Source organism: Rhinatrema bivittatum, chromosome 11 (assembly GCF_901001135.1).
Source record: "Rhinatrema bivittatum chromosome 11, aRhiBiv1.1, whole genome shotgun sequence".
NCBI lineage: Eukaryota > Metazoa > Chordata > Amphibia > Gymnophiona > Rhinatrematidae > Rhinatrema > Rhinatrema bivittatum.
In genome coordinates, this window is record NC_042625.1 from 37,309,795 (window position 1) to 37,332,734 (window position 22,940).

General features: G+C 46.0%; 1 protein-coding gene across 1 annotated transcript in view; it reads right to left on the minus strand.

Moving 5' to 3' along the window:
• The window catches only part of NCOR2 (nuclear receptor corepressor 2), a 545,866-nt gene that overhangs the window by 305,141 nt on the left and 217,785 nt on the right, over nucleotides 1–22,940 (minus strand). The window contains 3 exon segments of the mRNA XM_029571687.1: nucleotides 1,851–1,903; nucleotides 6,123–6,179; nucleotides 20,426–20,539. Of these exon segments, the coding sequence (XP_029427547.1) occupies nucleotides 1,851–1,903; nucleotides 6,123–6,179; nucleotides 20,426–20,539 (224 nt within the window).

A 22,940-nucleotide genomic window follows, 5' to 3' on the forward strand; every position in this document is an offset into this window, starting at 1 on the left:
GGGGATGCTGCAGAGGCAGCATTCACATCCCCCCTCCCCCCCAGTGGAGGGAGTCACAGTTTTCATGCAATGGCAACACAGAGTGCCTAGGTTTGGAGGCCATAATTGCAGCCTCTGTGCAAGGCCCCTCCATTCCCACCCCCCACCTAAGGAGCACTCCTGTAATGACCGGACCAAAGCAAGTTGGGAGGTGATATAAAGTAGGTTGCGAATTGAGGACTGTGGCAATTAAGCTGGGAGTTCAGAGGAGCAAGAGAAAAAGAAGCAGGGTTACTTATTGCTTAACTGGAGTTGCTACGGACTCCAAATTCTATTAAAGATGGCAACATCGAGGCTGCCCGGACAGCTAGTCCAGGAGAAATGCAGCGAATACTTTCATTAATCTTTGGCATTCTACGTTATATGGTGGGGGGAGCCCCCCAGTTCTATGGTGTTTATTTCCTAATGCTTTTTCATTTTTATCTTTCCAGGTTGCCTCTTCTTACGCATGGTGAGGGTGGTTTTTCATTGCCATTTACCCAGGGAAAGTAGCCCATTCTGAAAATTGCTCCTCCCCCCACCCCCCAAGCTCCCACAGCATCCAACTACTTTTATCAAGGTGGGGGGGGGAGGCATTTCGGGGAGGGGGGGAATGCCGCTGGTTTCCCAGGGGGAAATGACAGGATGGTTCTCCCTTAGGGAGACTGGCGGTACATGGTCAGAGTCCTAAAAAAAAGTGCGCCCGCTTGCACCGCAAACTGGGGCTGAAAGCCTGGCGTTTCCCAGGTTCATTTCAGCAGGTCCCTGCTGGAGGCTGGGGAGACTAGGATAGCAAGCTGCGCCAGCCAGGCTGCGCTTCTTACACACGTCCCCCTCAGCACCCGCCGGCTGCCACTGCTGGAGGGCTGGAGGACGGCAGGCTCTTTATGCTGTTATGTGGGGGGCTGGGGAAGGGGGGAGTCTCTTTCTTCACAGATACATGCACCCAAGGACCACAGCATGTACCAACCTGTCTGCATCTTATGCCGCATTAGCGAATGTCCAAGAGAAAGCCTTGCATCTTTTTACCCTTTTTTTTTTTTTTTTTAATTAAAATTTCAGGTTTTTTTCATGCTGATTTTCACAGCCCGTCCCCAACGCTGACCTCTACCGACATCAGACCGCAATGGGGTCCGGCACCCCAGGTGCGAGGCTTCCAAGTCAGTGCTTCCAAAACCTTCCCTTCAGGGCCTCCCAACCCGGTTGGCTGCATTCTCAGGACATCCTCGATGAATACGCCCGAGATCTATTTACATGCACACGCGTGTCTCCTGCATATGGACTGTGGACATCCTGAAAACCCAACCAGCTGGGGGGGGGGGGGTGTCCCTGAGGACACGTTCTTCCCCAGACATAGTCTCCCTTTGGCCACTTCCTTCGGTGACACCATACGACGACAGGGACATTTTGTTTTCCCCCACATTAAAAAACTTCTCCTCCTCCGACCACATCCATTTCTATCTCAAAAATATTTAAAAAACAAACAAAATAAAACCCCCACAGGAACCCAAATTATACAATGGTTAGAAAAAAATGATTAACAATACTGACTATATTACCCAAATAATATTTATCAAGGTCACACCTCTGAGTTTGTGGCAGCCACAGCGAGAAAGCAAAAGATAGACCTAAGCATCTCTGGTCACTCGATGGTTCCTCGGTGATGCCCTTCGTCCACCCCTAGCTGCCAACGGCAGAAACACAGCAGCACAGAAAGGGTAACTGCGGCTCTTTCAGGCTTTAATGGGGGAAAACTGGTCTCCCATTCCTTTTTATGCCAGCTAAATGCAAAACATGACATTTCAAACATGCTTTTATTGCTGTATACTTACATTTTAATGTTTTCATGATACTGCTTGGTATCTGAAGGTTGGTTGTATAACGGCTGGAATAAATAAGAAAAAGGGAAAGAAAGGAAGGTATAAATGGTACAGGCTGACATTTAGAAAGCAAAACCTGTCAAGATCACTGCTGCAGCCGTGGGGGTAATTTTTCGTCTCCTGGAGAGCACAATGCCAGCACTCGCTGCCATAATGTTAGGGTCCAGGTGCCAGCCCACGGCTCACTTTTGTTCCTACCCGGATCCCACTCCTCCTCCTCTTCCCAGAGCCTCTCCTCACTCGCACCAGACAAATGCTCAGTGAGTCACACGGGGGGGTGGGAGACGGACAGAGGTCCAACCCAGCAGGCTCAGGACAGCAGTTTGCCTGGCAGCTCGGAAACACTCAGCACAGCGAAGGCGAGCAGCTGATCGTTACTTGCTTAGCGAAAAAGCCAGGCGGCAGGCAGCAAAAGGAGTAGCTGGGAGGCTGTGGCACACAAGAGGATGAAAAAGATGAAGTCCACCCCCCCTCCCCTCTCAACGTGCCGGCGCCTTGGGGGTGGATATTCAAAGGGATCTGGCTGCTTAGCAATGGAGAGGAGTGATTAGATCCCTGGGGGGGGGACCCTCCACCTCCTGTCTTCAGGGAGAGATTCTCCCTGAAGACAGGAGGTGGAGGGTCAGGTCAAGGTGGGGGGGAGAGAAAGAACTTAGCTGACTAGTGCAGGTTTTCAGCATTAACTAGCTACGTTTACCCCGAGCGCCGGCATTGAGGGGCTAAGTCTGGGAGGCTACAGCCCCCCCCCCTCCACCCCCCTGCTAGATTTGATCATTTTGAGGTGGCAAAGGCTGTGGATGAAAATGATCTTTTCTTAGCCAGCTGTGCCGAACGCTCAGCACCCTTTTGAAAATCAGCTCCTCGGCATCATCTACGTTTGTTGCTGGGGTGGGGGTGGGCAATATTTATCCGTCAAGGTTGCTGGAATCTAATAAGAGATTTCACAAAAAAAAAAAAAAAAATTCAGACCGCAAGGGGCATCCGTGATTATTATATTTCAGATTAAAGTAATAAAAACAGCAATTACAAAAAGCTAAAAGGGCTGACACGGACAGCGGTTATTAATTTTCTCATCTCTTAGCTAGGGGAGAGTTTTGGCTCGGTTCTCTCTTCTGCTGTATTCCAGCTGGACCAGGAGACTTTTGTTTTTGTTTTTAACCCGAGGACACCATCTTCATTTTCAACAAAGCAGATCTCCCCCCTCCCCCAATCCTCTCCCCTTCTTCTCTGGCATTAGGATGAGCTTTACTCTTATTCAGGTGGTTTCATTTATTTATTTTTGCTTTGAGCCGTCTACGTGTTCCGGAGTTTGAGCTGCGAGGCCCCGTTATGCGGTCACGCGGCACAGCTTAGTAAACCGGCCTCCAACCCGCTTGCACGTGGTGATGGAGATGAAGAGACCTACGGGGCCGACAGCACTACAAACAGGGAGGGTTATTTTCAAAACAGCTCAAAACTTTCAAAAAGCTTGGAAGATTCTGGGGCCCCCCATGCACACAGACACATCCGCACCAGCTTACACCTGCTCCCGGGCAGGCCTACAGGAGGACTTTTCAAATGTATGCGCGTAAATCCTTTCCTCGCCCTCCCCCCAGAATGCGCCTCTTGCACGTGCGTGTAAATGCGATTCCCACGAATACAACGAATCTTCACCGAATTATTCGGCCGTAATCAAAATGGCACCAATAGCCTTTGCCCTTACTATGTCACAGGGGCTATCAGCACCATTTTGAATACCGGCAGCCGATGGCGTGAGTGCAGTAGATGGCTCCCGGACCCCCCCCCCCCCCCCCGCTGGACCACCAGGGAGTTTTGGTAAGTCTTGGGGGGGGGGGGGTCAGGAGGGTTTGTTTAAATTTGCTACTTTAGACGGCCGAACAATTCGGTGAAGATTCGTTGTATTCGTGGGAATCGCGATACGTTTCGCTTCCCCACGAATACAACGAATATGGCCCTATACACGTTGCAGATTGCCAATACGTTGCAAACGAATGCACACCCCTAGTAAATGCAGGGGCATAACAGAGTCCCGCAAGTGTACATCCTGTAACCAAGCCACTGAGGGACAGCAGATCCCAACAGCTCATCCCACCTATCAGGTGTCATGATCTCCCGGAGGCTGCACCGGCCTCAGGGTCCTCAAAAGGCTCAATCGCCATATCTCGCAACTTGCTCCTTTCTTAGGAAACAGGACAGCAAATGCACTTTAGACGCCAGATCCAGCGTGCAAAAAAAGTCACAAGCCATAGCTTAATATATTAGAGAGCATAAGTTAGCATTTTCAATGTCAAGTATTCCAATTTCCCAGAGATATATATGGGTGTAACAAAGTCAATGTGATGTTTCATAGAAAAGGTTTAAGATATCGCTCCTCTTCTACAGCAAGAGACCATTTGCATCGGTCCATCATATATTACCAAGCTGACCTAAAGGTCAAAGGCCAAGCCTTACTGCTCGCAAGCAGAGCTGAAGACAATGAGACAGGACATGAACAAATCCTGCCCTTTAAGATTCTCTACTCTACCTGCCCAGTAGTAGAGAGGTGAACTATTTTTTTGCACCAAAAGTGAAGCGTACGAAAATGGCATTCTTACCATCAAGAGTTACTGAGCAAACTAAAGTGCCCCTTTCTGCATATCCACAAAACCATCTTACATTAGCCCACTGATATCTCATTACTTTTCATTAAAATACTGCCAGCAATTTCAGGAGCTGTGCACAAACAATGCTGTGTTACCTTCCTCAGCAAACATTTTCACCAGGCGGCAATTCCTCACAAAATAACAAACATTGTACTTTGTCACATCCTTCGGACCCAGCACGGAAGGCGTTACAGTGACCTCACAAGCTTCTAGCAAAACAAAGCGTCTCTCCTTGGGATGTCAGACCTCATCTGTTACTACAGTTTTGGAAAAGGGAGCGGCTGCCTTTGCTTTTCTTTCGTATCCCATCGGTGAGAGATGTGGCCCAACCAAGGCCCTAGGCAAACAGATCGGGTCAAAACATTGCCATCGGACATCAGAAAGCGCGCCCATTATCTGAGCATTCGCCATCAGGAAGGATTTGGTCGGATCACGCCGGCCCAACTGCAACAATTCAAACACTAGAAATCGGAAGTAAAAAAAAAAATGACATAAGCCCCCCTCAAGAAGGGGGGGGAGGGGGAGCGATGTTTTTGTGGAATCTCCTCTTCCATAATCCCTCTCACGTACTTTCAAAGGCGGCAGGTGCTCACTGCAAGGCTTACGTGCCTCGTGCTGTGTCTCAGACAGGCTGGGCCCTAGCAAGTAAGGAGTTTTAAGTTATTTAGTGGAAAAATCCCATAGGCTTTACCATTTGCCAGAAATAGCTGCGTGAGGGAAATTAAAACAGTGAAGGTAAGGCAAGAACTTAAAAATAAACGAATACAGTGCGAAGAAGAGCAAGCACAAACTCTTCACTAAGGTCCCTATCATGAAACAACTCTTAAATATTACCATGTTCTCACTATAATCCTCCCCTCCCATATATAATCCGTGTTCCCACTGTACCCTCAGCCCTACAAGCTGCAAAGTTCACATGCTTAGCCTTACGGAGAAACTGTAAACAGGACCTTTCAGTTACTTAACACGCAAATCCAATATGTCCTACCATTTCCCCACACTGCATAGAAGCAGAAAGTCTGAATGCAACTTATCTCCTCTTAGCAACCAGGAGCCATTTACATTAACGCCCAGGGCCAATGCAAGAGTATATGGCGCCCTAGGTGAATCTTCACTTGCCCCCAAGTTACTACCTACTGGTGGCAGCTCCAGCACAGCGCTCCCTTCTTTGGCAGCGTGGGCTTTCCCCTCTGGGCCTTGTGCTGATGGGATTTTGCCGCCTGCAAAATGTTGGCACTCTAGGCGACTGCCTAATTTGCCTAATTGAAGCCCAGGCCCTGCTAACGTTCCCCCCTTTCCCGCCCATATACAGCATCTTCCCGTCCTCAGCCTCACCTCACCACAGCTCAGGATTATGAAAAGGAAGTCCAGACCATGAAAGCTTCAACACAACCTAAAGCTCAATACTGTGACTGCTCTCTCTCTTGATAGCCTCTCTGCTTCTTTCTAACAGGATATTCTGACGAGGTTGAACACTTCCATCTTATGGTCAATATACAGTAGCAAGATTCATTCTGCAAAGCTCCTCCAGGTTTCTAGAGCACCTTCTAAGAGCGCGTGAATGAAGTAATGCAAGGCTTACCAGCTCTACTTGGGGACCCAGTCCTTCCAGTATCCTGTGTGCAGCCTCTGCCTTCTTCTGCAAAATAAAACAAAAGACCAAGAATAAAAGCATTATTTTAACTGCATGCCTAATTTTACGTCAACAGAAGCAGTAGAATGTACTGAATTCCATACATGGCAGGTAGGAGGAGGACCCCTGAACTGCTCACAGCAGCTCAGCAGACACAGCTCTTATTTCAATCCACCGTACTGACAAACAGTGCTGCTTAAGTTCTAATTAAAAGTCACAGACTTCCTAACACCTGGCACTAGCTTTAAAGAGCCGAAACACTGGCACCTTGCTCCGCATTAACAGGAATTTGAACTTCCTTATCCATTCGTTTCAGAGCACTGTTATCTTTTAGTGACAAAAAAAATCTGTCTCCGATTTTGAACCGCTGGATTTCCAGTTTACTTCAGCGCTATGAGAGAGAGAAAGAGAGAGAGAGAGAGAGAGAGAGAGAGAGAGAGGAGAGAGAGAGGACTTTCTAGGATTATCATCTCACACACACAATCTACCTTGTGCTTTAATAAGAAAAATAAACAAAAGAGGAACATATAATGAGGAGAAGACCCAGGTTTACTCTGGGTACAAGAATATGGTTCCCACGAGCGACGCTCTTCCTAGAAGAGACCCGTTCTCAAGAATCCTGCCCAATGGCTCAGTAAATCCACGTTGCTTTGCACTGCGAGGGAAAGACACAGCTTCGGATCAAAACCCAGCGGCAAGACAGCAAGGGCATCGCCTGCACATCTGTTAGAGGCCTTTCAACAGGATGACACTCGCATCCCCCTCCCAACCCCCCCACCACCACTGCTGCTGCACACATCAAAAAAAAAAATCGGCTGGGCAGAAAGGATCCTTGTGGGTAGAAAGCACTGCAACATAGTGCTACGCCCCCTCAAGACAACTGTCACACAGAGTTATCTGAGATCATACCGTGCTTCTCCCTGTATCACGAATGGAAGCTAGCAGTGAGCTTCGTTCACAATCAATACAAAAAAAATAAGAGGAAATGGTTTAAAAAAAAATACAAAATAAATCTTCATCTAGCAGCATTAAAAGGTTGATAATCAAAAGTGCCTGTGTTTGTGCAAACTCCACAAGTTTCTTTTACCCACAGGCTTTCACCAATAATTACAGCAAAACTGCACCAGAAGTTATTGCCAGGAAGCACGCCTGCTCATTTAATTAGCTTCATCAGCTTCTCTCAGGCTGGCCCTGGTGCACCTCTCAACTAAGTGTTCAGCCCAACTCATGGTCCTTCCTAATGTTCTAGTTCAAAAGTGGCTCTCTTTTACTGCCCAAGGCCTACTGCCCACTAGAGATGTGAATCGGAACTGAAATCCGAACCGATTCTGGTTCCGATTCACATCTATAGAGATGTGAATCTGTTGTGCAGCTTGCCTACAAGGCTGCACTCTCGCCATCGCTGCCTTTGGTTCTACTCCTTTGTGTCTTTTTCCCTTTATTTATAAAAAACAAAACAAAACAAAAAACAAACCCACATAAATATAAATGGAAATGAAGTTTCAGTTCCATGATTCTATAAAATCTTCCTCAGTGCCTGAGTTTCTGGGTCACCTCCGAGCTGTTTTACAGGCACAGAGGCCTCCCAGTAGTTCGTCGGTTCCCACATTATCTGGGTCTCTCTCCACCAGGCCTGGATTTGCCTGTGCCAGGGCAGCAGGGCCCCTTTGAAGATCTGCTGCCTTCCAGCTGTGCCGAATTGCACTCAGCAGAGAACAGCCCTCTCTGCTTCTTCCTCCAGCCCCTTTCCGCCCAGGCAGCCTGCAGGAAGCAGAAGAGGAGGGCCTGAGCCTGGAGCAGACCTAACAAAGAGGATCATTTCAGAGAGGCTAGGAGGAAATGAGGGGGTAACCGCTGGCGGGTGAGAAAGGATCCGCCTGAGTACATGCATACATGTATCTGTGTGTGCGAGAGCGAGGGGGGCAGTGTTTCTGTGCGTGAGAGAGAAGGGATGGTGCTGGGTGTGGGTATCTATGCCAGATTTAGGGAGAGGTTAGGGGATGCAACAGGAGAGCAAGATATGAGCACGGCAGGGACACCTGCCTCCTCCTCACCTCCCCCCCCCTCCCCATCCTATGCCCCAGATCTAGGAGCTTCTGATCCTTCCCCCCAGATCCTGGAACCCACCCCCAACCCTTCCTCAATCCCAGAATTCCTCCCCGCCCGATTCCTGATCTGCTCCCACCTTTGCTCTTCCTCATCTCCCATCTCCGGTCCTCTCTCCTTCTCCTCTCCCCATCCCAGAGATATCCTCTTTGTACATGAGATCCCTTTTCCTCACCCATTAATAGGAAAATAAATTCTATAGGCATCAGCAAGGTTTGGAATGGATGGAATGTAAAGGATGGAAGAGTTTGTCCCTGTACTTGTGAATATTCACATTTTTGCCACAGAGCCTATCCCTGAACTGCTGCAGGAAACCCTAGGACTGTGCTTTACACCTACTCCGCGCTATCCTTGTTCCCTTACTGGGGGAAGGGGTGGGGAGCGACAGCACCATCAGTGCTGGGGGGGGGGGCAAATATCCTAAACCTGTCACTGCGGTGCAATTATGCCACATAACGCCTGTGGTTCAAAGCTCCAACGAGGAAGGTGGAGAGAATTGGTGACCGGCACAGCGATGTTTTAACTTTTTAGGTGAGAGACAGCAGACAGAGTCCATCGGCAACAACTGCACTCTCAGGAGCCCTCCTGTGAAGCCGGTCTGAGAACGGCATTCAAGAAAAAAACGCACCCTCCCCAAAGTGATCTGAGAGTCACCAACCAGGACCCACAAATGGCTAAGCATGAAATCTCGTCCATCGCCTATCGGAGTCCACGGGTCGTCTAATGCAAGGCAGCGCCACCAGATTCACATGGATCCTGGCAGGGAGGCCCACAGAAGAGGACCCCAGGCCACAAGGTTCGGTTCAGTCCATCTCCATCCCACAAGTTCACATCTTAGAGAGGGCAATTTCCGAAGCCGCTCCCGCAGGTGAAATGGTGGTTTACGTGCACAGGAGCAGCAACTGAGAATTTCCCTGCCTCGATGATCCACGTGCAGACTTTTCGCCGCATTTAGAGGCAGAGTTCCCAGGGTCCTGGTTTAGGTCGAGTGTAAGATTACTTTATCATCAAATGTATGCATGTCATGTTCCATTAAAATGTACCCGCCGAAAAAAGCAGGGGCAAATGGCCACCCACAAAAATATTCAGAGTCCCCACAACCCAATCTCCCACTTTCTTGCTACCCCCTCTCCCCAGCTCCTAACTACCAAGGGAGGACACCAAACAGTCTATTTTTTTTTTGTTTGTTTGTTTATGTAAACTGAAAGGGTGTCCCTTTAAATGATCCTATCTTGAAAGCAAAAGAAAGCTGAGAAATTGCAATGCTATTTCCAGAGCAGCCCTGAAATTAAAGGGAAGTCCGTGCTTGGAAGCGTTCCAGCCGTCATTCCACAAATACCTATGGGCTGCTGAACTGTACTCTGCGATTTTTTTTTATTTATAGCCCTTTGTAGGCAGAAAGTACACAAGCAGTGGGCTCTGGCCATGCTAAAGGGCAAGCATTCTCATTCACGTTCCGACATGCCCGAGGGGATCTGCATCAAGCCAGTCTTGTGATAACAGAAGAAGAGCACACAATAAAATAAAATCTAGGCCATCCCACACTCCCTACGCAGCCACCTCAGGCAAGGCAACAGGGCAGAATCACAATCTCTTACGTTTTATGGAGCACGCTTTAAACAATTTGTCGCGGACACCTCCCAAGCTCAGGTCCGCAGTTACTGAACTGTTGAACTAACTGGGGGTTATGGGCAATTCTTGGACTGATCTCCATTTTCTAGAGAGTTATAGCGCAGCTCTTCCAAACCTAAATTTGTACAGAAAATGGAAACATCTGCATGTGAAGCATAATGTGGACTGCATATATTTTCACCGATGAATACATATTTATAGTTAATCATCGCATAGTCATGCAGAAAGTCTGACATTTTACTCATAAGAACATAAGAAATTGCTACGCTGGGTCAGACCAATGGTCCATCAAGCGCAGCATCCTGTTTCCAACAGTGGCCAATCCAGACTACAAGTACTGGCAAGTACCCAAAAACTAAGTCTATCCCACTTTACTGATGCCAGTAATAGGAGTGGCTATTCCCTAAGTCAACTTGATTAATAGCAGTTAATAGACTTCTCCTCCAAGAACTTATCCAAACCTGTTTTAAACCCAACTGCACTAACCACATCCCCTGGCAACTCATGTGTGCACTAGGTGTATTTCACGTTTCCGCTGCTCAGCAAAGAGCAGAATTCAAGGCGCCATGCTGGTCCTGGAAAAAACGTATCCAAGTGGACTAACATGGCAACCACAATTCTTTGAAACAGAACAAATCAAACAACCACCTATGTTTTTTAATTCAATTTTTATGCAAATATTAGCAAGATTCTAAAAACACAACCTAACTCTAAAAGTAGGCTCCACTCTCACCACTGCTCATCTGTCTGTACAATCAATTTCTGAAGAGTGTTTGCCATGTTAAGGCCAAAAAGACACGAAGGAATAAAAGTCAATAAGCAAGTACTAGGCGATACCTTTCGTCTGGACTAATATTTGTAACTATCTTTCGAGCGCTGTGCTCTATTCATCACGCCATTGCAGAATGAGTTCAGGATGATATTTTAGTAGCATTACAACATCTGTGTTTGTTTTTAAATCTGTCAAATGTCGTAAAGCAAAAAGACTGGAAAGGGTCTGGGTGTCGAATCCAGCCACGGAGGCAGATCCATGCCAGGTCTTTCGATTCCCCTTCCTCCAAACACATCTCTTTACATCCTTCACAAGAACACACTGATCCAACCTACAATTTACCTGTAGGTTCAGAGAAGATCCTCCTTCGCTTATTCTGCACTGACCGGATGAAGGGAGAGTAATGCTCGGAAACTTGTCACAAATATATTAAGTTAGTCCAAGTATCCGCCTATCTCTTGTTTTCAGGCCTTTATTTCTACAGACAGGAGAGTCCAGTATCAGGAGATATAGAAAAACTGGAGTGGCCCATGGAATGGAGAAAGGCATGAAAGTAAAGAATCATCCGAGAGCGCAGTAAGAAGCACTGAGAATCAGCCCAGCAGCGCAGGGAAGGGATCGCAGCACAGAAAGAAGAAAAGCCCCGTCTTAGATATTTGTGCAGGTGACACCATTGGATTTGCACTGACCTGCGACTTGTAAGGAAGCTATGAGCTTGCAGATCTGCCTTCAGTTGGGGGGGGGGGAAGAATTTTAAGTTTCCATAAGAGCATGCCATACTGGATCAGACACAAGGGTCCATCAAGCCCAGCATCCTGTTTCCAACAGTGGCCAATCCAGGCCATAAAGAACCTGGCAAGAACCCAAAAATTAAGTCTATTCCATGTAACCATTGCTAATGGCAGTGGCTATTCTCTAAGTGAACTTAATAGCAGGTAATGGACTTCTCCTCCAAGAACTTATCCAATCCTTTTTTAAACACAGCTACACTAACTGCACAAACCACATCCTCTGGCAACAAATTCCAGAGTTTAATTGTGCGTTGAGTAAAAAAGAACTTTCTCCGATTAGTTTTAAATGTGCCCCATGCTAACTTCATGGAGTGCCCCCTGGTCTTTCTACTATCCGAAAGAGTATATAACCGATTCACATCTACCCGTTCTAGACCTCTCATGATTTTAAACATCTCTATCATATCCCCCCCTTAGCTGTCTCTTCTCCAAGCTGAAAAGTCCTAACCTCTTTAGTCTTTCCTCATAGGGGAGCTGTTCCATTCCCTTTATCATTTTGGTCGCTTAGTGGCTCTCCCCAGTCTCAGCCAAGGCTGGTTCGGGTCCCGATCTAGAACGCCCATGTTCATCTGAAGCCTCATTAGTGGCATGTTTGCCAAACAGACGATAACCGCTAGTAAGGATGACCTTTAGCACAGTGCTTAGGTCCTAAATAAATTACTCACAAAGGAGTCTGTTGCTGAGAATAAAGAGGAAGCAGCGCCTGAAGCCCATGGATCTCATTTCCTCTTTGTAAGCGAACACACGCACGAAAGGAAACCATTAAAAGTGGTGCCCATGCCCACACCTCTGCACTCTCAACTAATTATAATAAAGGAATGCCGGCCTGCAGGAATGAAGTCTCCTCGTCATCCTACGTGCAGCCGCTGCCTAACGGCATTGCCCCCCACGGCCAACATTCCAACCTTGGTCCAAGAGACATACAAAAGGGCAGCCCACAGAGCAAGGGTGGGCATTCAGAGAAAGAGAGCCAGGCTCAGCTGCATGTCCGTGAGGCCAGAGGAAGGGGGGGGGAGAGGGGACAGGACCATGAGAGAAAAAAAAAAAAAAAGAGCCACACGGAAGGTGAATTCGTTAACGGCTGCTTTTTCCAATGCGCGACCTATGACGTTCGCCGCAAAACTCCATGCCCGCAATTCTCCAGCTGCAAAAGTACAACCACTCAATTATTATTATTATTATATTTATTTTTTTTTTTTACACTGAACTGCAGGTTTCTGCTCTCCAGCTTGCCATAATGCACGCAGCAGCTACGACGACGCATTACTTAACGTTTCTGGGATAACGTGCAAGATCCATCCGTAATAAAGTCGAAGAGCTTAGACCAGTTTAACAGGACAACTTTCAAAGCCATTTAGGCGTGTAAAACAGGCCATGTGGAAACCGCCCTCCTTTAATACAGCTTAAAAGGCAACATGTCGGCTGCCTGATGGAGTGAAGGCGCTCCCCGCGGCGATGGGGGTGCACTTTGGGACAGGATTGGAAAACAATGCGTGGTGCAAGTGTCAGCAGGTACCACGTCCCCATGGAAAGAATGGAAATGAAAGTGTGAGCGCACTCACACGTTGAAACACTGCAAAGTCCACGGGGGGGGGGGGGGGGGGGGGGGCGGGTGTTGGGAGACAAAGTATCCACAGATTTAGTCCCAAAGTTTGAAAAACTGCACCCCTGAAATTTTCCAGGATCTTAAACAGCAGAGAGCTCCGCGAACACCCACCCCACTCAAAATTACAAAAAACTGCTAGGCACCCGTCACCAGAACGACATAGCCCCGAGGATTGCTCTGGTCTGCTCTAATAAACCCTTAACCCTATGTATGTACATTTCTAAATTAGTAAAGTTTATTTTGTGCGGCGCAGCCAGTGGCATTCATGCAACACTTTCGAGAACAGGCGTCTGTTAAACCACAGAGTGAACCCTACCGGAGAAATTTAGGGGGGAAGAGAGGCAAAGTGCAACAAGATTATTTCAAAGGAGCCCTATTTAATCCACGGTCCTAAAATGCAATGGCCATGTCCTCCATGCATTGCAGTAATGGTGCTGGCCCATCCCCCATCACCACCCAGCAGTCTCTCTCTTACTTCCATTAACCTTGCTTCTAACAGCTAGTAACAGATACTCTGTGTGAAATTAATGTTTTTTTTCTAGTTTGCCTGTTGGAGGATTGGGGGGTGTGGGGGTGTGGAGAGGAAGAAAGGGGCGGCTGGGGGGAGCTATATAATCCACTCTAATGCTTGAAACTTTTTAATTTGCTCCACATTCGTTCTTCTGCCTCTTTCTATTCCCCCCTCCCACCCTAATCCATCACAGCAGACCTTTATATGCTCCAGGACGGTGGGGAACCCTGCATTAGCCTGAAGAAAAAAAAAAAAAAAGACAGAAATGCAGCCATTAGCTCCAGCCGGTATCAGGCACGGCACTGTTATGTTCTCATCTTCCGAGCTGTGGGAAGTTTCTGTTTTTGAACTTCCGAAATGATTTCCCACAGCACCGAGATCAGAAAACCAAGTTCAGCTTTCCTGAATGGTTCTCAGAGGAGGCAGTAAACTGCACTGCTCATCCAGCGACAGATACCTTACGTTCGGCTAAGGGGCAAAACTCAAACTCTTCATGTCAGACCTCTCGCAGTAAGAAAATACAACCCAGCATGATACTAAAGCAATATTAGCAACTTTTTGTAACATTAAAATGATTTTTTTTTTTTTTTTTTTTTTGCAAAATAATTTTTATTGAGTCAAGGGTATGAAACAACTCAAACAACCACAGCATTGCACCCCAAACAGCCAACGCCCAAAGAGATAAACAAAAATACAACAATGGTACCCTTACGAACCCCACTTCATCAGATCATCAACTCAGGGAGGCTGGTCATCCCTCCAGACCCTTGACTTCCATGATTTTTTTTTAATGCTGTTGCGTATTTGCTGCTGCCAGTTTTATCAGTTCGACCAAATACTTAAAAAAAGGAAAAAAAAAACAGCCCCGTGCCTGGCCTAAACGTTTTTCGGTAGGAACGAGCCCTGCCGTGTAGAAGACCCGTCTACGGTTCCCCCAACCTGGTCTTCTGCTCCTCGGGATGCCTGGGTCCGCCGCAGAGACAGCACTCAGGGCTCCTGGGCAGGAGGGAGTCTGGCGCACTGTACACCAGCAGCTCCCATTGGCTGGCTGAGAACACACTCGCGCCACGCCCCATGCCTGCCCATCATAGGACCATCCTTGCAATGGCTGGGCTAGGAGGAGGGGGGGATTAGACATGGGAAGAAAGTCAAAGTAGCCAAAAAGATGCTGGTTCCAAATGAGCTGAAGAAGCTGCCAGGAAGAGGCTAAACAAACTTTTTTTTTTTTTTTTTTAGTGGGAGCCAACAGAGAAAGAGACATATATAAGCCTCCATAAACATCTAGTGTAACAAACAATTTATATTCCCCTGACACAGGGCAGAATAATACAAGTAACCTCTCAAAGTTTTGTCCCTAATAACATTCCACAAACATTAGACCAAAAATTAGGTAGAAATACCCCTAATTTCATTGTACTGCCTAGTACCATGCCCTATATATCAGAGCACCTTATCACAGCCTTGGCAAGCAATGATAGCCCAATTTTAAAGTCAACTGCACATTTGTAAGTTTAAAGAAATTTGACCAAACTCTCTCAAATATCTCTCAGGTATTATAAATTTAGAGACCTTTACATAAGAACATGCCATACTGGGTCATACCAAGGGTCCATCAAGCCCAGCATCCTGTTTCCAACAGTGGCCAATCCAGGCCACAAGAACCTGGCAAGTACCCAAAAACTAAGTCTATTCCATGTTACCATTGTTAGTAATAGCAGTGGCTATTTTCTAAGTCAACTTAATTAATAGCAGGTAATGGACTTCTCCTCCAAGATGTGGATAATGGTGAGCTGGTGGATATAGTGGTATTTGGATTTTCTCAAGGCCTTTGTTTTCAGTTTTTTTTTTTATTTTTCCTAGGAATTTTGCAGTGTTTATTAGAACATATAAAAATCAATGGGAAAAAGACAATTCATTTTTTCCCCCACTAATTTTCTCCCATTTTTTTCCCATTATAAACACTGACAAATTCCCAGGAAAAAAATAAAATTAAAACTGAAAACGAAAGTCCCTAGATATATTTTTGCAAATGCTAATTTTTGTGTATGCATGGAAAATAAACATTTCTGCCTTAAAATTCGAGCTGAAAAGCAGCTTCCTCTCTTGCTTTCCACTAAAAAAAAATAATTTAAATAAAGAAGCAAAACAGCTTCAGACCAAGTCCACGAGTGTATGTATATATATATATATATATATCACAAAAATGGCAATGTGTATACCTAACTAGTGCTTATTGCTACACACAAACAATTACCCCCAATGGAGAATGGAAAAAAGCACTTCAATCTATATTATTATGAACACCAAACATCAAAAATGTATCATTGTTATATACAAAACATTTTATTGTTTTGATTATAAATTTTATAAAAACATTCTCACGTTTAATATTAATCACAATTTTTTAATATGACCCAATATTTACTTTATGTAAAACAATAACTTAACATCCATTGAGTGATGTGTACAAAACTAGATACATTCACTGTTCACAGCCCTCACCTCTATGCTGCTACTAGGCTCAAGCTGACCCTCAATTTCGTATCCCCTTCTATTTCATGCAGTATTAATCACTGTTGATATATGTTGATATATGCAGTATTCCCAAAGAATACAGCTACGATGTCTCCAAGCACAGCAAATTTAGTGCACCTCATACACAGGTTGGACAAACCCCAAAAGGGGTAATTTCCAGGAATGACAATAAGAAGAAACTGGTGCTTACAAGGGTACCCTCCCCCCCTTTTAAAGCAGATTGTCATCAAATCAACATGCTAATCAAATGTAACACACAAATCACACTTCCGCACCATCCAATAATTATTTTCCTTTTCTTAAAAGAGTGAGCAATAAACCATCTGTCTGGACACGACACGTAGCTGTGGGAACAAAATGTCTGTGATCCAACACTTGGTCTTTTTTTCCTATATAAATATTTCTTTTCCTACTGCCACAATGCCTGACACTCTTCCTTTTTCGCAACTGTTTCCTCATAAGGTTACATTAATTTTGGCTGCCGTGTTAGTCCACTTGAATGCAGAGAAACAAACAAAAAAATGACAATTTAGTCCACTAAACAGGTATCACACTGTACATTTTTTTGTTTTGATTTGTTAACCTTCATTCCTGTGCCTATAAGATTAGGGATGACAAATTGTCTTGCCGGCCACAGCACAACCAACATGGCGGTCCTCCCATCAAGGCTTTCTGTAGATGTATGAGAGAGGGTACACTCGGGCATTTTTGGACAATGATTCTGTGATAAGACACTGAACATTTTTGGTCTGCAGCAGTCCATGATGTCAATAAGTTTATTGGTTTATGCTTCTTTTTGTATTGATATACATCCTTTTCTTTTTCCTTTGGACAGGATTCACACTGCTACTTGGCGGGAAAATTAATAAATAACACCTCGTGCCTCTATCAAACATAAATGTACCAGGTTTCTTCCTGAAAGGAGTATAAACCTCCCCTCCACCCCCCACTTACAGTTTAAATTTAATGATCACTAATTGTCTGTTTAGATCATTGTGACTGCACTGTAGGTTTCCATCCATTAGCAAACCACTGCAGCAATTTTCCTGCAGCTGTTAGCAGCAGATTCCTTTGAATCACTCAAGATGTTCCAGTGATGAAGATCCCCAGGGCGGGAAGCACTAATGTGTGAAAGAAGTGCATGTACTGTGCTAATAACTTGCATGACCTGAGAAGTCCTTCCTCAGAAGCAGAAAGGTTCATCAAACAGCAAAATATCAAGCCACCGTGAGTTAACGTGTGGCAGATCATGGTTTGGACCGAGCAAGCTGCTGCCGTGGCTCCTCGCTCAACTCTCTTCAAGGCGATCAAACTGCTAGGTGCTTGGTCAATAAACTGGATAGGTTTTCCCTTCAAAACGAAGAGAAGAGCCATTGAAAGGTGCATGCTGTGGTAGCAGCTGATCCTCTCCTGAGCTCTTGCAGCACAAGACTAAGTCAGTCAGCCCAGGAGTCCAGTGACCCTGTTGTACTTGGCATGAGTTTCAGAGACTCTCCCTTCAGAGGCGTCCCCCGCCCTCAGAGCAGGCCGCCCGAGGATGCCCTGTAATGACACCCATAGGAGGGGGGGGGAGGGGGAGGGAGGCAGGCCTTTGCTGAGGCTGGCAGGAACCCAAAGCGGAGAGCACCGGGCATCCTTCAAGCGGGAAAAGGAGCACATTGACAAAAGTTAGTCTTCCCTATCACGGTCAGTCCTTCTCCTTCTGTCTTCATTTCTCTCATGGCAGGGCCGCTCTTGAGAATGGCCTGTGATGGTCATCACCTTTCCTTGGCCTTTACTACCAGTCATCCAGCTGAAGACCCCTTACAGTTGCCCCCCAAACCAGCTGGAGAATGCTGGCAGAAGCAAAAAAAGGCATGGATTTCAGGTTCACAAATTTCTTCTGTGCCACACAAGATGGCCACATGTTGAGTTTGATGAGCTAACTAATCAGCACTTTTTTGGCTATGGCTAAAGTTTACTTCAGTTCCTTTGAACTTAATGTGCCTTCGATGCATGCCAATCACATCTAGCATGCTGCCATAACTAATTAAGGTGAATCATGTCTGCACTATGTGATTTTTCATATCCGAAATACAACTGGGAATGATCTCTCCGTTTGAATAAATCTGAATTGGCAGCTAGGAACTGGGCATCCAGGGGGTATGTCAATATCAGTGCCACTCTCAGCAAGTAAAATCTTTATGTCAGATGCTACGCACTATAGTATGTTAGGCATTGATTCTAATAGGCTGTATTAAGGCCACAATGGGTGACTATTTCTATAGGGGTAAGAATCACTTGCCCACAATGGTGCACACCTCTCCTAGATTCATCATTCTGCTATATTTACAGCAGATTGTACTGTCGTGTAAAAAAAAAAAAATTTTTAAAATGGGGCGAGACTATAGTAGGCAGCTGGCCTCATCGCGACGGTGTGGTTTCGCCCACCACGGGGCGACCACACCGCACACTATCGCCCCCATAGCGCCACGGGAAAAGGTGCAGTTAATTTCCGGTGGTGCTGCCGGCAATAATGTGAAAAAAAACCACACCCAAACTCCTCCCCTTCCCCTAATTTCAACAATACCGCACGCGATACCGGCACATCGCGCAATAAAGAATGACCCTGCCTGCCAGCTAAGTTTCACCTACGGATTTTGCACTAACAACCAAAGCAAAACCACACAGGTTGCTCTGCTTTGGATTACTGCCCTGGGAAAAAAAATATCTGCAGAGATCCTGTTTTATCTGCAGGTAGTTTCCGGCCAAAAAAATCTTTGCACATTGTTATCCTAGTCCTGACCTAACCCTTCTGGGAGAAAACCACTGTTTCACCTCTGGTAATAGCTTTGAATATGACCCTCCCCTTAGTGGCCATGCAACAAGTACCACCCAAACCCACTGGATCCAACCCAGAGCTTCTCCGTCTGCGCAGGTCAAAAGGTGCCCCTGGTGCACCAGGACCGATGGTCTTCTCCTCCACCCAAAAGAGCACTGGTACCTTCTGTGCTGCTGCACAAGCCACCTGACTATTTCAGTACTACCCTATGGCAACCCCCTTCTCCTCCCCCATAAGGCTTTACATATAATTTTTCCTACACTTCTATGAATGAATTGCAGCTTGCTTTTATTATTTTTTTTTTTAGACACATTCACTGTACATGGCCATGCACGTCCTTGGCCACCCACAAACCCGTAATTTGAAGGATAATGCCATATCCAGCCTGGCGGCTTTTCCTTTAATTAGAAGTCACAAAGAACGGTTGCAATGGGGAAAGCAACTGTTGTCATAAAATCGGATCAGAAGAACATTTTAAGTGCTGTGAGAAACGCAAGCTGGAAGCCGGCAGCCGCCTCTGTTAGTGCACACTTCATAACAAAAGGCAAATTGTCTGCTTTGAAAAGATGGCCGATTGCAAGAAGTGCGCGATTCATAAATATGATGCTCACACCGCGAGGCGTGTTTTTGAAAGTGGATGGGAGAGATTTTCCTGCAGTAAAAAGCCACAGCGGAATCTTCAAACGTTGATGTTTAGTTCGCCCACACCTCAAACAGCTGCCGCCTGATCACCAAGTGACGCCCGTCGAGTCCCCTCCTCCTCCTGCTGCTGCATTTAGAATGGAGCACTGTCAGCCCACCCTTTATTTATTTACACTCACCCACCCCACCCCCACCCTCAGGTGCGAAGTCATTCAAATGCAAATGTAAAGACAGATGTTCATTTGAAGGCCATGCCCAAACAGGAAAGCAGAAGCCATCAGACACAGCAGCAGCAGCAGCAGAAAGGATGGTGTCCAGAGGACCTAAGCATGACCTTCAAACATATGTTAGACAGCATGGCAAGCACGGGGTTCTTCAGGGCAACTCAGTGGCCAGTGCTGAGCAGAAGGACTGGGCTCTGCTCCCAAGCCAGAGCTCCTCTTCTGAGCTGGCTGGGACCGGGAATGGTGCAGAAGTCCCTCAGCTATTGCACAATGGTGACACCTAGTGGCCAGACTTAGGGGTCCACGTTAGCCGGGTTCTGAACGAAGCCACAGTTTATGGCCTCCTGGCTGAGAAGAAGGGGTAGGGACATCGCTGCGTTATTGTGAATGAAGTCTTACGGCCCTAACTCAATCGAGGCCAGTTCTGTTAATGCACCTTGGTAAACAGATCCCTTAAAAGAGCAGGGGGGGGGGGGGGGGGGTGGAAGGATCTGGAAACCGGAATGGGCTGATGCTACTAGAAAGAGTCATGGAGAGGGGGGGGGGGTGTCACCCTGTGGCTCCTAAACCCTCGTTACCACAGCTTAGTAAAAGTCACGCAGAGACACTCACCCTATTTTCATCGTAAATGATCTGCACCAAGCTGCGATGCTTGGACTCGGTAGGGGGCGGAGAGATGGGTTTCTCGGGTTCTGGTGGTTTGGCTGCTTCCTCTTCCAACTGTTGCTAAAGGGGAGGGATAAAAAGAAAACCAACATGGTCATAAGGTGGATAAGAAGTGCTCAGCCCACAAGCTGTCCCCCCCCTTCCACAGGCATTTTTTTTTTTTTTTTTAACACAGAGCCCAGGGCCAGCTGTAAACAATTGCCCCCAGCAGACCTTCAGGTGGCTGACATGGAGAGACACCTCGAATATTTTCACGCTGGGCTTCAGAAAATACCATGAAAGCAAAGTTCAGCAGAAGGCAGATATGTGCAGGGGAGAAAAACAAAACTCTTTACATTTTGATTTCATTTACTTTTTTTTTTTTTTTAAGTCGTCGATATTCAAATGCTTCTTAGCTGGATAACCATAGACTTATCCGGCTAAGTGGCAGCTGCTGAATATCTGGCTACATTCAGCCATCGCTACCTATCTGGATAGTCAGTGGGCAGGCAGTGGATGGTGTTACTTTATCTGGCTAACTTAGACAGATGAGTAGCAATTTCCAGACTTATCTGGTTAAGTTAAGCAGCTAAGTTAGGGCTGCGCCATAAACAGGTCTAAACTTAGATAAGATTGATCCAGCTAAGTAGCGGCAAATATGACGACAGTCAGCAGCATAACCGTGCTCTCTTATGTAGCTGGTTATATCTGAATATTGACCTCTGTGTTTTTGTGTTTTATTTTTGCATTTTAGCATGCACTAAATATCTGAAATAAAGGAAATTGTGTTGTCTTTGTGTTGTTTTGGGTAGAAAATGACACAAGATGAAACACGTGTTATGATTTCCCCATTGCTTAAAAAACCAACAACATGTTAACCCTACACTGTAAAATAAAAAAAAACCAAAAAAAGTTATGGCTCGTGTTAACCCTTTCAGCCCCCACCCTCTCCTTCACAGCAGAGAGCAATGATGCTTTGGATGCAACTGCAACATCGCTCTCTGCTTTGAAGAAGGGCGTGGGGCTGAAAGAAAAAGAGAAATTTGGATTCAGGGACAACCAACACGAGCCATGACTTTTTTTTTCCCCAGTCTGGGATTCTGAGGGACGGCTTCTACGGCCAAGTCCATAAGCAAAGCACGTGAAGCAAAACTGACTGATACATGGGGGTGACCTGCACGGCGCAGCAGATACTACCATGGGAAGCTTGCTGGACAGACTGGATGGACCATTGGTCCTTTTCTGCCTTCATTTTCTGCTTCTAATTTAGCAAGAAAGAGTTGATTCAGGTGTTTGCTTTCCAAATGACTTCTGATGACATCGACAAGTAGCAGCTGGATTCTTTGTAGGATACGACAAGATATTGAGGTGCATGAGTTCTGGAGAACACACAGGTCCGTTCTGGAGAAGAAACGGCAGATGGCGATAGCCTCCAGAGCTCATGCACTACAATACCTTGTTGGCCCTATCGAAGACATGACAACCTGTGAAGACTCTGGTTTTCCCCAGGACAAATTCAACTACCAAGACTGGAGGTAAGCAGCTCAAATATGGCGTATTTTTGGATGAAACACAATATATATACTTTGTCAGTAACTCAGAGCATTCCTATAAAACAAGGGCATGTTAATTTAAAATTGAAGAATTTTGCATGCCAAATTCATGTGATCCAAAATACTGATATGCTCTATTTTTCTTTTTTCCCCCATTTAAGGTAGCAGGTTCTTTGCATTTTTTAAATTAAAATGTAGCTAATTTTTTTTTTGCAAGGCCATGCCTCCAATTCTGTATCCCTGGAAAAGCTAAGACATTGAAGTTCCCTGGACTTTAAGTAATGCTCATAAGTAGAATGTTCTCTCTTACAACAGAGGTTCTCATCAGTAGAATCTTCTGCTGCGAACATCTGGCTGCTGCAGGGCAGGAGGCCCCCAGAGGATTACTGTTCCTTGATCAGTAGCACAGATATTTTTAGAGAGAAACAGAGTTGAGTGATGCAGCAAACCAATTTCCTCTGCTAGTTCTGCCCCATGTATTTTGCACTTGACCTTCCTCTACCTCTGCTCCTCTGGAGGTTTGAGTCGAAATTCATATCCTTTGCGCTTATTATCCGGAGTCTTCTCTGCGCAAAGTCCACCTGCGCCAAAGTGGGCTGAAAGGCGGGAGAACTAAAGTCGCTAGACTCCTCTTCGTCAGGCCTCCTAAGCCAACAGCGAAAAGTGCTGGGCTATTTCAGGCCGAATGGCTTACTGCAGCACAAAATCCAAGAGTCCCCAGACAAAAAAGGGACACCACAGAATTGTAGAAAGTTGAGACAGAAATGACGATAAAAAAAAAAAAAAACAGCAAGAAGAAAGGAAGGAAAGTGTAGAAACCTATGGTTACAGCTCTAATTAGTTTAAGTCAGTAAATTTGGTGGTACATCAGGAAATTAAAGTTTGCCAGTAAGCTCAGGCTCATTAAAGGCAGCTCATTAAAAGCTGAA